This window comes from Ascaphus truei, chromosome 5, assembly GCF_040206685.1.
Source record: "Ascaphus truei isolate aAscTru1 chromosome 5, aAscTru1.hap1, whole genome shotgun sequence".
Taxonomy (NCBI): Eukaryota; Metazoa; Chordata; class Amphibia; order Anura; family Ascaphidae; genus Ascaphus; species Ascaphus truei.
In genome coordinates this window covers 233,744,274-233,761,175 of record NC_134487.1, presented here as the reverse complement: position 1 = coordinate 233,761,175, position 16,902 = coordinate 233,744,274, and the positions used below count along the sequence as shown (strand labels likewise).

The 16,902-nt window shown below is 48.5% G+C and overlaps 1 protein-coding gene across 2 annotated transcripts in view; it reads left to right on the top strand.

Annotated features, from left to right (window-relative positions):
• Positions 1 to 13,751, top strand: part of RETSAT (retinol saturase) — a 33,059-nt gene extending 19,308 nt beyond the window's left edge. For both annotated transcript variants that reach the window (XM_075601737.1, XM_075601736.1), the window contains 2 exons: positions 24 to 183; positions 12,689 to 13,751. In XM_075601737.1, the coding sequence (XP_075457852.1) occupies positions 24 to 183; positions 12,689 to 12,834 (306 nt within the window). In that variant the 3' untranslated portion in view covers positions 12,835 to 13,751. The remainder of the gene's footprint in view (positions 1 to 23; positions 184 to 12,688) is intronic.
• Positions 13,752 to 16,902: the final 3,151 nt, after the last annotated feature.

Here is a 16,902-nt window from a genome sequence, read left to right as displayed (position 1 = left end):
ACAGCCCCTCCCTCTACCCACAGATTGAATGCTACACCAGTGGCTCCCCCGTCACAAACCAGCACTACCTCGGTGCCCCACGGGGGCAATTCTATGGGGCAGATCACGACATCACCAGAATGGATCCCGAAACCGCCGCAACCATGAGGGCCGCGACGCCCATAAAGGGGCTGTACCTGACAGGTGAGAGGGAGGAGGGATATCTGGGGAACCCTGGGGTATAGCCTGCACTCCCCTCCCCCCCCCCATCTCGGCACAGGCAGGAAAATCTGTTATTCAACAACAAATAAACTGAGTTTGAGAAAGGGCCCAGGTCAGAGGTTAATACCTGGGTCAAAAATAAAGAAAAGCTGTGGTAGTCTGCCAGATTAGGAGAAATTGTAAGATCTTTCTTTACTTTTCATGTTAGGAAGATTTATGGATATTTATGTTTTAAGAAGAGAAGGGAGATAGATTTGTTCAAATAGTTCACTTATTATTTAAAAAGAAAAGTGGACCCGTTACTTTGTAAATAAAAACAAAATTAACTTGGGTAAAAAAAAAAAAACCCAGTGAAATATATATATAAATAAATATATATATATATTTATTACTGGTGCTTTTATAGGGAAAAGTGTGCAAAGAGAAGTTATTTTATATCAAAGTACAATAAATGATTCCGCTTTAAATAAATAAATGTGCTATACGATGCATCTCCCTGTCTCCCAGTCAGTATCCAGCCCCAATTCTAATCATTACATGATCACTAGATGGAGTTTATTGTTATTGTCTCGCCACCCCACTGCCTCCCACCAAACTTTTTTTTTTTTTTTTTTTTACATGAATGGGAAGCAGGGAGTTCCCGGAGCTGGACTGCATTAATTTAATCTCAGGGAACCGTAGAGAAAGGTAGCACTAGAAAAGCATTCCTATTGGCCCATGTGATGCGGAAGATTTAAACCACCATTTTGTTTCTTGTGGAACGAGTCTGTACTGACGCTAACTTTGGTGGTATGTCTCGGGACCAGGGACTCGCCAGAGCTTGAAATAGTGTGTTTCAGTTCCTGAAACATCCAGCTTCTCACCCATGTAAAAAAAAAAAAAAAAGATCGTTCTTCTACTCTCCCACCCCAAAATAAACATATATCGTCATCTTAAGCCCTTGTAGATCCACTGCTAGATGAATGCCTTCCAAATGATCTTCTAGGTACTACGGTTGAAAGCATCGGTTCTCCACGTTGCACCAACACATTTTCTGATTTCATCCTCCCATCTTATCTTTCGTCATTGTGTTGGTATTTTGACATCTCTTGGAATGTAGTCAAGTGCCATCTTTGTCCAATGATGGTCTATTTCTTCTTGCGATATGTCAGGCCCACTGTCATTTTCATTTCTTTACCCTTATGATGATGTCACAGACTTTAGTTTGATTTCAAACCCATTCATTGTTTTTCCTGTTTCTTCGGGTAATACCCAGAATATTCTCTCCCATACTTCTTTGAGTTGTCTCAGCTTCTGAATTGCCTTCTCTTATAGGGTCCAAGTTTCACATCCATACGTGTGCATAGGCAGAATACACTGGTAAAACACTTTCCTTGTGAGGGACAATGGAAAGTTCCCTTGTAAGTGTAGCGGTGTACCCCCTGGCTACTATTCTACCCAATGGGCTGGCAGTGAACCCTGGTATTTACAGGATTGCCAGTAGTTGGTATGGGGTTTTCCCCTTCACCTTTGATAATGCACTTGAGTGACAGCAGGGGGTGGTACATCCCGTTGTAGCTGGGACTGTACTTAAGGGCAGGACCCCCCTAAATTTGGAGGTTGTTCCTTCCCCCTGTGAAAGGAAGGTCACTCGTCTGGGAGCCTGAGATTGGGGCCTACCCATTTGCTCTTCCCTGCCGGGAGGAGTGAGTGTAATTATACCTCTGCCTCTGCTAGGGAGGTGGGGAAGAGCTAGGACGGCTGTGGGTGCCCTTGGCCTGTAGTGACTGTCCAGGGACCATCTCCAGTGATAGCTGTGAGCCAAGAGACTGTATCCGGCAGACAACTGCTTAGTAGCTGTGTGTTACTGCAAGACTGTAGTAATAAACCATTCCTGTTTTCAATATACCTCCAGCCTGGTGTGTGATCTAACTGGGGGGGGGGGGGGGGGGAGAACAAGTTCTTCCGTGGGAGATCGCCTCCATATTCCTGGAGCCTACGGCAGATGGAGGCGCTGCACTAAGTATTATGTGGGGTATGGACCCCAGGAGCCTGTTCCTGTGTCCCAAAGTCATTGTGTATGACTCAGCTCTCTTGTTACCAGCAGGTATGCACCACACACACCCTGTAATGGCCCCTATCTGCGATTTGGGTGGGGGGAGGGGTACACCATTACATTAGGTTGTCTTGTTTCTTCCAAATGCGCTCCATTCCATCGTCATTCTCCTATTGATTTAATTCAAAAAAGATTCCCATTCATTGTTTCTTGCTAGTCAACTTAGACATAGTCTTCGACTTCTTGTTCTATTCCATTTATTTTGATCTTTGTAGAGTTTACACATTTGTTGAACATCACTTTGGTCTTCCTGAGATTAATATGGAGGTCCACATTCTTACTTTCTTTTGCAAGTTCTGATTTGTTGCTGGAGATCAGTGTCAACTGCAAATTGTAAGTGACCAGTATTTACCATTGATTTTTATTCAATTTTCTTCTCAATTTAATGTCTTGAACAATTCTTGAAGTATTGCTGTGTAAAACTTTGTTGACATGGTGCCTCCTTGTCGCTCTGCTTTGCTGATCCTTATCTGGCTTGTATCTTCATGTAATCTTATGGTTGATATGACATTTTCGTAAATGTTTCTTATAATATCAAAGTACAATTCTTTAACACTTTGTCTTCGTAATGCCTTTAAAACCACTGGGGTTTAGACAGAATCAAATGCTTTTTCGTAATCTACAATTCATAAAATGAGTGGTAGATCATATTCATTGCTTAAGGAAATCACTTCTTGTACAACTTGGAAGTGGTCCATTGTGTTCTATCCACTACAAAATCCTGTTTGTTCTCCAGACTGGGCAAAGTGCAGGGTCTGCTGCAGCAGATTTGTGAGTATCTTGTAAATTATTAGAAGTACACCATCTGTAGTTCTTGTGTTTTCTTTGTCTCCTTTCCTTGTGGATGAGGATAACTGTGGTGTTGCTCAATTGTTCTGGATTTTCCTGTTCTTTGAGCTGCATGTAAGGATTTTATCTGCTTCTTTCCATTTTTCAGTTGTAGTTTCATCTTCCCCGAGGGCCTTCTCATTCTTCATAGATTTTATTGCTTTTGCCACTTCTTCTAGGAGGATTCATGTTACATCATTGGTGGTTTCTTCTCGCTCTTCCTCTACTGGATTATGCTTTTTATTATTTGCGCTCTCGTACAAATGAATGTAAAAATACTCATCATAAAAAGAGTTACGTGCACTGCAAGAACTAGAAGACAAACTTGAAAAGACTAAATGTGATATTGTTGGCCTTCATGAAGTAAGTAGAAAAGATGAAGGCCTTATTGAGCTCAAAACCGGACACCAATTCTATTACAAACGTATAGAAAATGGAAAAATCAGTGGAGTAGGCTTCATCGTTTACAAGAGATGGAGAAACAACATGGTGGAGTATCAAAGCTCTTCAGAAAGAGCAGCCAGAATTGTCATTCAGTTGACAAAGAGATGCAAGCTTCAAATAATTCAAGTAAATGCCCCAACATCAAGTCACACAAACAATGAAGTGAAAGACTTCTACCATAAAATCAGCAAACTTAACAACAGAAATTGTTGCCTCAAATTGTTATGGGAGATTTCAATGCAAATATTGGTGCCCATAAGAAAGACGAAGCATCAGTTGGTAAGTACGGTTATGGTAACAGGAATGAATGTGAAGACAGATTAGTAGAATTTGCAGAATGTTAAAACTTTTGCATCATTAATTAATTCTTCAAGAAGAATCCAAATAGAAAATGGACATAGAATGGAGCCAATAGAATCAAGAATCACTGACTATATCCTAACAAGAAACACGTGGTTGAAGACTGCATAGTCCTTAACCATTGTGACACAAGGAGTAGGGGTGTACCGAGTACCCGGAATTACCCGGTACCCGGCACATTTCCAGCTACACAGACATTACCCGGACACGGCAACTGAGAAGTGGGCCCGGCGCCGGGTAATGTCAGAGTAGCTGAAAATCTAATTACTTACCTTTCAGCCGGCGTGGGACAGCAGGATTCTATAACGGAGGTGCGGCGGGAGCGGAGTTGGTGCGGAGGTGGTGCGGCAGGCGGTAGTGGAGGTGGAGCAGAGGTGTGGCAGGCGGGAACGGAGGTGACGCTGAGGTGCGGCGGGCAGGAGTGGAGGTGGAGCAGAAGTGCGGTGGGTGGAAGCGGAGGTGCGGCGGGCGGTAGCAGAGGTGGTGCGGCGGGCGGAGTTGGAGCTGCGGCAGGCGGGAGTGGAGGTGGTGCGGGGTTTGGGGGGCAGGAGTGGAGGAGCTGCGGCGAGCAGAAGCAGAGGTGTAGCGGAGGTGCGGCAGACAGGAGTGGAGGTAGTGCGGATGGGAGCGGAGGTGGTGTGGAGGTGCGGCGGACGGGAGAGGAGGGGGTGCGGAGGTGTGGCGGACGGGAGCGGAGGTGCGGCGGACGGGAGCGGAGGTGCGGCGGACGGGAGCAGAGGTGGTGCAGAGGTGCGGCGGATGTGCAGCGGACGGGAGCCGAAGTGGTGAGAAGGTGCGGCGGACCGGATCGGAGGTGCGGCGGATGGGAGCTGAGGTGCGGTGTAGGTGGTGCGGTGGGCAGGAGTGGAGGTGGAGGTGGAGATGAGGGGCGGGCGGGTGCAGAGGGTGCGGCAGAGGTGGAGTGGAGGAGCGGAGGTGGGGGGAGCAGAAGAGGAGCGGAGGTGTTGCAGTGGTGGGGCGGGCAGGAGCGGAGGTGGGGCGGGCAGGAGCGGGGGTGGGGCAGGCAGATGCGGAGGTGGAGCGGTCGGGCGGGCAGGAGAGGAGGTGGGGCGGGCAGGCAGGAGCAAAGGTGGAGTGGTCGGGCGGGCAGGAGATTAGGTGCGGAAGTGGGGCGGAAGCGGAGGAGGAGCGGAGGTTCACTGTTGGGGTGGGTGTCCAATAGGAACGCTTCGTCTCCTGCTCCGGTCACGTGGTTCCCCGGCGGCTCACACACACACACTGCTTACCTGCTGCGGTGCTGTGTAAGGGATTCCTGCTGTTCCGCGCCAGCTGAAGACACCTCCGATGCTGCCACCGCCACAGGACCTCTGCAGCTTGTCCTACTGCACCGACACACTTTATTCGAGCAAATACCCCGTATGTACCTGGCAGATACCTGGAATGCGCCACTCCTCACCTCTGACAAGCCCCGTTGCATTTGCCTTCCCAGCCTGGGTTCATGCCTGGCTGATGGGCGGCTGATCTGTTAAATGATAATGATTAGGATTTAATAGGCTGCAATGCTTCGCGTGTCTACCAGATGGCATAAATTCATGAATTGTAATGCAGTATATATATATATACTGTGCAGTATTGCAGCCAGCGGGAATAAAATGCTTCAATCCCTCCTTGGAAAATACCTCAATGCACTCGGGCAGAAAACAGTCACAAACCTCAATACAACCGGGTATTCCCGAATTCGTGGGACTAGCCAAGCTCGAATAAAGTGTGTCGCCAGTGTAGATGTCACCAGGTAAGTGTCAAACCGGGTAGCCGGGTAGAACCATTGATTTTGGCCGGGTACCCGTTTTTTTTTTTTTAATCGCTACCAGGTACAACACTAACAAGGCGTGATCACTGATTTGGTTTGCTGCAAATTACATCTGAATACGAAGTTGGAAAAAAGAAAGTTGTTTAAAAATAATCAACATCAATAGCCTCAAGAACAAAAGCAGATTAAAAAAAAACGTTTCATCTTGCTCGAAATGCATGGGGACACTTTAACAAACAATTATGAAGAGCTCCTAAAGACTGTAGTTGAAAGCGCAGAAAAATCTGGAGGAATTGCTAACAAAAAACAGGATAAGAAAATATCTGAGACAGAGCAATTACTGCCAAGATGACAAGAAATTAAGCAATCCCAAAATACAAGAACAAAAATTGAATATGCAGAGCTGTGCAAGGCGATCTGCAAACATATAACTGTAGATATAAGAAAATATAACTGTTATATGGTGAAGAAGACTATCGAAGATGACAAAAGCTCAAAGAAGAAACATCAATGACTTATGAGAAGGAAGAAGCAAATCATTGCACACAAAAAAGACAATGGATCAAAATTAAAAGGCCATGCCCTTATCATAAAAGGAGTTGAGGACTTCTACATGAAATTGTATGAGAATAGAAATAACACAGGACATAATCAGCAGAGGAAGAGCGAGAAAAAACTACCAATGAGGTACCATTTGTCCTTCCAGAAGAAGTGGCAAAATCAATAAAATCCATGAGGAATGAGAAGACTCTCGGGGAAGATTAAATTACAACTGAAATGTTAAAAGAAGCTGGGGAAGAAGTAGAAAAATCCTTTGCAAAACTCTGTAGACGCTGCTTGAAGAACAGGAAACAGGAAAATTCCAGAGCAATGAAGCAATGCCATAGTTATGCTCATCCAAAACAAAGGCGACAAAGAAGACCTCAAGAACTACAGACCAATCAATCTACTTCCAATCACTTATAAGATTTTTTACGAAGATACTAATCGACAGCAACAGACCCTGAACTTCGCCCAGCCTAGAGAACAAGCGGGATTTTGCAGTGGATATAACACATTGGACCATGTCCATGTCGTACGAGAAGTGATGGCCTCTGGACGGTCCTCAAAAGGTTTCTCTGGAAACCTCCTTCTGAAGGCTCTAAGAAGAGCTGGAGCGTGAATGTCCTTTAAAGGAACCCAAGACCTCTCCTCGGGTCCAAAACCTTTCCATTGTACCAGGAACTGGAGTTGACCCCTGGACACGCGGGAATCCAATAGAGATTGAACCTCATACTCTTCGTTATTTTGGATGGTAACTGGATCCAGCTTGCTGGTCTGGTCCGGGAAGAAATGACTGGAGATGAAAGGTTTTAAGAGAGAAACATGAAAAACATTGGGGATCTTCATACTGTGTGGTAGCTGGAGGCGAAATGCCACAGGATTGATCTGTTCTAAAATAGGAAAAGGACCCAGGAATTTAGGTGCCAATTTTGGGAATGGTACCTTTAAGTGGATATTTTTAGAGGAGAGCCATACCAAATCCCCTGGCCTGTACCTGGGCGCAGGGCGACGGCGGTGATCGGCCTGAAGTTTAGATCTATGGGAGGAGTTGAGAAGGGTCGTTTGAATCTTGGACAATGCTGTTTGGAGAGAAGAAATGCGTTCGTCTACGGCCGGTACCCCAGAAGGGATGTTGGAGATGGGCAAGCAGGGAGGGTGAAAACCATAATTTATAAAAAAAAAAGGTGACCCACGGGTGGCTTCATTCTTGGCAGAATTAACAACATACTCCGCCCAAGGGAGGAGTTGAGTCCAATCATCCTGGGAGTCAGATATAAAGCATCTTAGGTACTTTTCCAGGGACTGGTTAATCCTCTCCGTCTGTCCGTTGGACTGTGGGTGATATGCAGAGGAGAAAGAGGAAGAGATGCCCAATCTCTTAGTGAAAGTTCTCCAAAACTTGGGCACAAACTGGGATCCTCTGTCAGAAACGATAGAAGAAAAGATCTCATGAATCTGAAAATTTGATCCGTAAAGATATCAGCGAGGGCAGGAGAGGTGGGCAGTCCCTTAAGTGGGATAAAATGAGCCATCTTAGAGAATCTATCCACGACCACCAAGATTGTGTTCATTCCTCTGGACTTGGGTAACTCCACGATGAAATCCATAGAAATATGGGACCAGGGATGGTTGGGGACTGGAAGAGGTAGGAGGAAACCTTAGGGTTTTTGACGAAGATAGGACAAGCGCGGGTATATTCCAAAATATCTTGGGACATTTTGGGCCACCAAAAATTCCGACGAATAAGGTCGAAAGTCTTCTTAAAACCTGGATGGCCTGCGGATTTTGAAGAGTCAGGACTTCAGGGACAAACTTGGGCAGTACGAAGAGTTTGCTGTCGGGAACCACCAAGTCCTTAGGAATGCGTCGCTGGGAATGCATAATTTTATCGAGGTTCTTGAAGGTAGATGTGGCGAGAATCCTCTCCTGTGGGAGAATGGTCTCCAAGGACTCCTCAGGTCTCTCCTCAGAGGAATGTTGTCTGGAAAGTGCGTCCGTCTTTACATTCTTTGTCCCGGGAATATAAGAAAGGTGAAAATCAAACCTGGAAAAAAAAGAGACCAACGAGCCTGTAGTGGACCAAGGCATCGGGCGTTCTCGATGTAGAGAAGGTTTTTGTGATCCGTGAGGATAGTAAACGGTTCTTTCGACCCCTCCAGGAGATGTCTCCACTCTTGGAGAGCCAACTTCACGGCCAAGAGCTCCCTGTTGCTCACGTCGTAGTTCCTCTAAGCCGGTGAGAATTTCTTGGAGAAGTATGCACAGGGATGTAACTTGTCTTGGGGGGTAGGTCTCTGAGACAGCACTGCCCCTGCGCCGCAGTCGGAGGCGTCGACTTCCAACACGAAGGGGAGATTGGTGTTAGGATGACGGAGGATAGGTGCAGATACAAATGCTTCCTTGAGTACCTTGAATGCGGAGTGAGCCTCAGGAGACCAAGCAGATGGATCAGCCCCTTTCTTCGTAAGAGCTGTAAGGGGCGCCACAATGGTAGAAAAATTACGTATAAACTTGCGATAGTAATTCGCGAACCCCAAAAAGCGTTGTATGGCCTTGAGAGTATCGGGTCTTGGCCATTCAGTCACTGCCTGAAGTTTATCAGGATCCATCATAAAACCCTCGTCAGAAATGATGTAACCCAGGAATTGGGTAGAGGTCTGGTGGAAGGTGCACTTCTCCAGCTTGGTGTACAGATGGTGTTCACGGAGGCGAGAGAGAACGTAGGAGGTGTGATGAATATGATCCTGGAGGTCTTGGGAAAAAATCAGGATGTCATCCAAGTAAACTATTACAAAAATGTTGAGTACCTTACGAAAAACGTCGTTGATAAAGTCCTGAAAGACTGCTGGGGCATTACATAACCCGAAGGGCATTACAAGATATCCTTAGTGGCCACTACGTGTGTTGAATGCCGTCTTCTATTCGTCCCCCTGTCTGATGCGCACCAGATTATAGGCTCCACGTAGATCCAACTTGGAAAAAATCTTAGCCCCTTGTAGTTTATCAAAGAGTTCGGTAATGAGGGGAAGGGGGTACGATTTTTAACGGTGATGCGATTCAAACCCCTGTAATCAATGCAAGGCCTTAACGAGCCATCCTTCTTCATGGAGAAAAATCCAGCCCCTGCTGGGGAGTTGGAGGGGCGAATTAAACCCTTCTTGAGGTTTTCTTGGATATATTCGTCCATGGCCTGAGACTCTGGTAGAGACAAGGGGTAGGTCTTGGATTTAGGCAAACTGTAACCTGGAACAAGATCGATCGGACAATCATAGGTCCTGGGAGGGGGCAAAAGATCCGACTGGATCTTATTGAAAACGTCCCGGAATTGATGGTAAACGGAGGGAAGGGTAATCTCAGGAATGGAGGTATTAGCCAAAGGTTGGGATGCTTCGCCTGACCTCGGTTTCCAAGTGATGGGAGAAGAGGAAGTCCAATCAGAGGATTGTTTAGCTGTAACCACAGAAGGCCAAGGGTTATGGGTGTTCCAGGAGCATGGATGGCATCAAGGACTAGGGTCTCCTTGTGAGAATGGGAGGTCTGAAAGAGAGGAGCCGTCTCTAAGGAGATGTATGTCGGGGTAAGAGGACGTCCGTCTATACCGACCAGTGCGATGGGGCTCTCCTTCCTCATGAGCGGTATGTGGTTCAGCCTGGCGAATTCAAGATCCATAAAGTTTCCTCCTGCTCCCGAGTCAATGAACGCTGCGGTAGAGGTATGAAAGTTATAGCCCGTAAGAGAGACAGGTATGGTGAGCTTCTTAGGGAATTCTCCCTTAAGGAGGGGGCGAGGAGACATGACACCCAGCGAGAGCCCCTCTGTACTCACTTGGGTGTTCCCGTTTCCTGGGCCGCAGAGGACATTCCTGAACCAGGTGCTCAGCGGATCCGCAGTAGAAACACAATCCCCCGGCGTGGCGGAATTGCCGTACAGGTGTGCGGATGCGTTGTACCCCCAGTTGCATCGGCTCAGGTAGCTCCAAGGCAGGACGAAGAGGAGTGGTGGTGGTACTTGTACCCGCAGGAGTACTGAAGAAGGGAGTTTGGAAATTAGAAAAATGAGAGTGCTGACGTTTGGAGCGGCGTACCTGGATGCGTTGATCCACTCGGACTGCTAGGTCGATGAGAACCTCCAATTGATCTGGCCTGGGTTGGCGAGCAAGTTCATCCTTGATGGGATCAGCCAGGCCTTGCCAGAATACAGAGACGAGAGCCTCCTGTCCCCAGTTAGTCTCGGCTGTGAGAGTCCGGAACTCCACAGCATACTGCGTCACCATTCGGCGCCCTTGCATGGTCTGAAAAAGAGAACAGATGCCATCTCCCAGTGTGCGGGGGAATCGAATACTTGTTGGAACTTGGCCTTAAAGGCTGGATAATCCTGGGTAAGGTCAGAACGTCGCTCCCAGAGCGGGGAGGCCCAAGCCAGGGCGCTGCCCGTCAGGAGGTTATAAATGTAGGCTACCTTCTTATGTCCAGTATCGAAGTGATGGGGGGCCATTTCGAACTGCACCTCACACTGGTTGAGAAAACCCCTACGTTCTTGCAGTTCGCCAGCGTAGGGTTTGGGAAGCGGAATTTTTACGTCAGAGCTGCTAGCAACTGCTGCGCTTGCGGGCTGGGGGTTAATGCCAGAAGAGGGGTCGGCTGGTACTCGGGCCGAGAGTACCGCGACCTGACGCATTAATGCCACAATTTCATCCGCCATGGCCTGGTTTTGCTGAAGCAGATCGGAAAAAAACTGCCTTTGTTCAGTCTGGTCTGCATCTTGTGGGCTCGACATAATGTTACGCCGGTGCTGCCTGCAGACCAGACCCGTCCCCTGTGCCGAAGGGGGAAGTAGGGATACACGCACCCGCAGCAAAGGGAGCGAATCCGGAGTGTGGTGTTAAGCGTTGTAGTAAGTAATGTAGGCCAGATATAAGTAATGTAGACAATACTTGCCGGTACCGGGTATAGGAGTAGAATAGTGATTGCCTTGCCGAGGTCAGGGAGCGGAGAGATGAGGAAGGTTGAAGTCCAAGCCGTGATCGTGGGATGCCAGAGAATACGTTGTCCAAGGAGAGCCGAAGTCGAGAGCCAAGGGGGTAGTCGTACGAGCCGTGACACAACCTGTAGTAACCGAGAGTTCACCAAACACATCCATACAAAGACTATGTCGAGCGATGAGTGAGGGCTCAGAGATGCTAGATAAGGCTGGGCTGACCAATCAGGGATGGAGGCGGGTCAGGAGGACTGCAGGGAGCCTCTCTGGATAGGTGTGGCTGATACAGCCCAGGTGAGCACTGGAAGCACTCTGATTACACCCGTGCGGTGTACAGGGGCGGAGCCTCATAGCAGGATTGGAAGTAGAAGAGTGAATGCTGGGCGTGCGCTCTGTAAGCTGTGTGTGCATGCGAGCAGTGTTGGAGGAGGACACACGTGTGCGTGCGGGACGGAGGACCCGCGCCTGCCACAGAGAAGGAGGAGGAGCGGTGGGGCCGCCAAGGGGAATGGCCCTGCGGCGGCGGAGGAGATGACGGCCCGTGGAGACAGGTAAGCGGAGGTTGCGCTGCGTGCCCTGAGTCTCCCTTAGGGTAGTCTGTGTGTTGCGCGGACGTCGCTGGCAAATCAGATTCCTAACAGTGACTTCACAAAGTAATGAATTTGATCTACCACTCACGTATGGATGTGAAATTTGAACCCTAAATGCAAATAAATTACCATCGTTGGACAGCAATCGTACTCGACTGGATTCCAAGGGAAATGAAAAGATCAAGACGATGATGGGAGGAAGAAAATGTGTTGAAGGAACGTGGAGAAGAGAGACTTGCAACCGCAGTACCTGGAAGATCCTTGGGGAGGCCTTCATCCAGCAGTGGAACGACAAGGGCAGAAGATGATGATGAAATACATTATTATCGTTTATTTGTAAAGTGCTAACATATTCCACAACATGGTACAATGGAGGTACAGAGTTATGTATATTACATAAACAAAATGACATGCCAAATAAGGACAAACAAACTTAAATAGATACAAAAGGTAATGACATACCTGTATATATTACACACCTGTCTCTTATATAACGCTTCTCTGCGTTTCGCTTCTCGGCAATCCACAATGCGTCGGTGCCAAGAAGGGGGCCGCAATGCATGCGCAGAAGGAGGACAACTGAGGTCGCGCATGCACAGAAGGGGGAATGGCCGAGGTACATGCGCAGAAGGTGGACGGCAGAGTCTGCGTATGCGCAGAAGGGTAGGAAAGACGGAAAATTGCCGGGTGAACATAGCAAATGCTATGTTCCGCTTTTCAGCAATTTTCGCTTTCCGGCGGCGGCCTAGAATGGAACCCGCCGTATGAGTGGGACCCTACTGTACACGTGTATATAATCATATAAATGTAGTGGTATCTTTTGTGGTCTATTAAGGTACGTTGTCAGTGGAGCTGACAATATTTTCTCCTCTCTCCCAGGTCAGGACGTTCTTCTGTGTGGATTCGCGGGGGCTCTTAATGGAGCTTGCATCTGCGCTTCGGAAGTCTTGGGTCGGAACCTTTTTTTGGACCTTCTGCGTCTGCGCAAACAGATAAAGCAAGGCAAAGCCAGAAAGATGGAATAAGGTGGCGCAGCGCCCCTTCACTGAGCGCTTCCCTCCCCCCACTCCAAGAGCAGAGGAGGAGAGAGAGTGGGACATCACTATGCTGATCTTCCCACCCCTAGAGCAGAAGGAGACAATGGGACATCAGCATGCAGATCTTCTAATCCCAAGAGCAGAGGATCTGTATCAGATATTTATACCCACAGCAATATTATAAATAGGAATTATTACTTTCAAGCACTGGTCAAAGTCCTGCTTTGGCCCTCCCTCATACTCGCACACACACCCTGCCTCATTCTCACACAGACACCCCCTCATACTCATACAGACTCACCCCCCTCATACTCACACAGACGCCCCATGCCTCATACTCAAACAGACCACCCCCAAATAATTAGGACCTGTGCTCTTACTTCTGTCAATGAGGCAGCAAAGGTTAACATTTCCTGAAGTGAAGAGAAAGAAGCAGCCAGCCAAAGCTGGAACAAGGTATTTTTGTGCCATAGGCAAGTTCCACCAACTCCGCTCCCCCTACCCCAATTTATAGAACCGAGGCAAAACTAATATGTTGTGACACTTCTTTACTATTAAGTAATTATAGTTGTTCTATGATTTGCGGACTTCATAAAGGAATACACTGATTAATGCTAAACTATCATGCCCTGATTTGACTATCTGGCTTTAGGTGCTGATACTACCTGAGCTTGAACTGCCGATATATATATATATATATATATATATATATATATATATATATATATATATATATATATATATATATATATATATATATATATATATATATATATATATATATATATATATATATATAGTGTTCGACAAATCACCCAAAAATCTACTAGCCCAACCAAAAAATCTACTCGCCCCTAGTCCCGCCCCCAACCCCGCTTTAAAATAAAACATTTAATAAATTCCTAGTCAGAACAACATTCATTTTTGACATAAATGTATTTATTGTATTACATTATACTACAATTAGTCGTGTGTGTGTGTGTGTGTGTGTGTGTGTGTGTGTGCGCGCCGGATCTTACCTGATCTGCAGTCCCTCAATGTCCAGGTACCCCCATTCCCGCAATGTTATACATTGGAGGGGAGGTGTTCCCTACCTGTCTTCTGGGTTAGGGCGGGTTCCGATGTCTTCCGTGTGAAGCTTGAGTCAGATCTGGAAGAAAGCAGTATAGGTTATTTCGGTGTAGTATAGGGCAGTTAAGATATATAGTGTAAGTAAGATATCCAGTTCCAGAGTGTGAGACAGACACAGAGAGAGGGTGAGAGAGAGAGAGAGAGAGAGGGGATGAGAGAGAGGGGGTGAGAGAGAGAGAGGGGGGCGAGAGAGATAGAGGGCTTAGGAAGAAGGGGGTAAGATGGTCCGTGGTTCACAGCAACTTCAGCAGCCAACGCATGGATGTCTAAAAAAACTTTATTGATCGCTAGCAGCAAACATCAGGCAACCACTCTAACATGTTTCGTCCAGGCTATGGACTTTTTCAAAGAGTGCTGATAGTGTATGGCAGCCAAATAGATATAGGGAGTGGTGAGTGTTGCCTGATGTTTGCTGCTAGCGATCAATAAAGTTTTTTTAGACATCCATGCGTTGGCTGCTGAAGTTGCTGTGAACCACGGACCATCTTACCCCCTTCTTCCTGTGTCATCATTTCCGGCGGAGCACGCTGACGCCAGCTACACCAGAGGAGGAAGCCGCTGCAGAATTCCCTGCACCAACAGGGACGGCTTTTTCGTGAGTACTCCTAACCTCCACGCGGTATTTCAGGGAGATTATTGAGGCGGTTAGTGCCGGGCTGTGATTTACTTGGGGGCGCCCCTTAGGGAGGTGTCCCCCTGTACCTCTATCCGGCTTACTATTACCCATCTCCCTGTTTTCAATACCGGAGGCTTATTGTTTCATTAATCATTGCTGGGTCTCTCTTCAATCAAGTTGCCATAAAGTGTGTGCACTACCTGTTAGCAGCCTCGGTATACTGGGTAATTCCATATTCTCTAGAGATAGAGGGCTTGATTGGGTGGGGTGATGGGGTGGGGTGACGGGGTGGGGGTTGACGGGATGATGGGGTGGGGTTATTGGGATGATTGGGGGGGGGGTGATTGGAGTGATTGGGGGGGTGATTGGGTGGGGTGATGTGACACTTCTGGTATCCTACACACACACACACACACACACACACTCCCATGCACACACACACACACTCTCCCCCCCTACACACACACACACTCTCTCTCCCCCCTACACACACACACACACACACTCTCCCATGCACTCTCTCTCTCCCCCCCTCCCCTCTACACACCTTGGGATCGCTGTGGTCTCCCCCGGAGAGCGCCATATCCCACGGAGAGAGGGAGAAGAGGCGGGGGGCAGGCTGGGTGTCGCCCTCGGCGGCTGTCGCTGCGGGTCACCGGGTGTCAGACACGCCGGGACATGGGGGCGGCGGCGGCAGCAGCCTCAGCTCAGTGGCTGTCAGTGGAGACCTTCCGGGACCTGGCGGAGCTGCCACGCGAGATCAGGAGTGAGTGGGGAGATTTGGAGTGTCGGGGGGGAGATTGTGGTGAGGGGGGGTCACGGAGGCCGGGAGAAATTGTGGTGATGGGGGGTCACGGAGGCCGGGAGAGATTGGGGCGAGGGGGGGTCACGGAGGCCGGGAGAGTTTGGGTTGAGGGGGGGTCACGGAGGCCGGGAGAGATTGGTGTGAGGGGGTGGATGGCCCGATGCGAGGGGGGGCGGATGACCCGATGGGAGGGGGGGCGGATGGCCCGATGGGAGGGGGGGCGGATGGCCCGATGGAAGGGGGGTGGATGGCCCGATGGGAGGGAGGGGGGGGCGACAGATGGCCCTGCAGGGGCCTGAGGCAGACAGTCGTGGAAGGGGCTGGTTGCCAGAAGGGGGAGGAGTGGAAGTGCTGAGGAGGGAAAGTTGCTGAGAGGCGGGGGAGGAGCGAAGGCACTGCTCAGAGAGCCGGAGGCGGGGTAATCTCCCCCAACAACATGAACCCGCCTTCGGCTTTTTTTTTTTTTTCTCCAGCGCGAGCGCGGGAAAAACAGCAGCGCGAGCGGGGGAAATTTAAATAACACACGTGTGCTGCTTGGGCCAATATTTACTCGCCCGGAGGTTAAATCCACAGGCCCCGGGCGTGTAAATGTATATAATTGTCAAACACTGTATATATATTTATATATATATATATATAAATAATCACCGGCGGTGATTAAGATAAAGGCTTAGTGTGCTTACCGCACGGTTTACTTACACCCCCACCTACAAACTGAGAAGGACACAGTTTTGAGGAAGTAAAAATTGGCCACAGCTTTATTGCCTTAACAATACTTGAAAATAAACTGTCATCCAGTCGCTAGTCATTTCTCGTCAGCCCTATTCTTGGTATCTTCCGGCGGGAGCCCTGCTCCAAACCGCCCTAATCTACCGTCCGGTGGGAGACATCTCACGACCGCCGCCCCGTCATCCGCTCACCCTAGGTCCCCCTTTTCTTGGCCGCCTGGGCCTACCCGCATTGGATAAAGCCCACTTCCTAAGATTGGTGTCATGGTTACAACACCAGATGGCCTGCGTCGGTGCCTCCGGCCCCCACAATCTTTTCGGGGGGACCCCAATCTGGGGCCCATCCGCATAGGGTGGAGCCCCATTTCGGGTATTCACGGTGTCCCTACGATGACTGGCCTGACAGTTCTGCCGAAGCTGTGACAATGGATCTGATAACAGGTTCATAAGCTATGGTTAGATATAACACAACACAACACAACAGTACATTCTCAATGGGATGGGTGGGAAAAAAACAAATCAATGCTGGGCTTGAGTGCGCAGGGTTTAAATACCCAGTGCGAGTCCCCCTCCTCCCCCCATTGGCGCGCAAATCTAAAAACCTTCGAGGGGGAGGGGGAAAGAGAGCCAGCCATAGCTCCCATCCTCTGGAGGGACAGCAGCCCTTATGGGGGCGACGGTCCCATTTTGTGACCTCTGCCTTTCTGACACAATGCTGTCACACAGCCAGTAGTTTGTCTGCCCTGATATCCATGAATTTTTCCAAAAATCCTCAT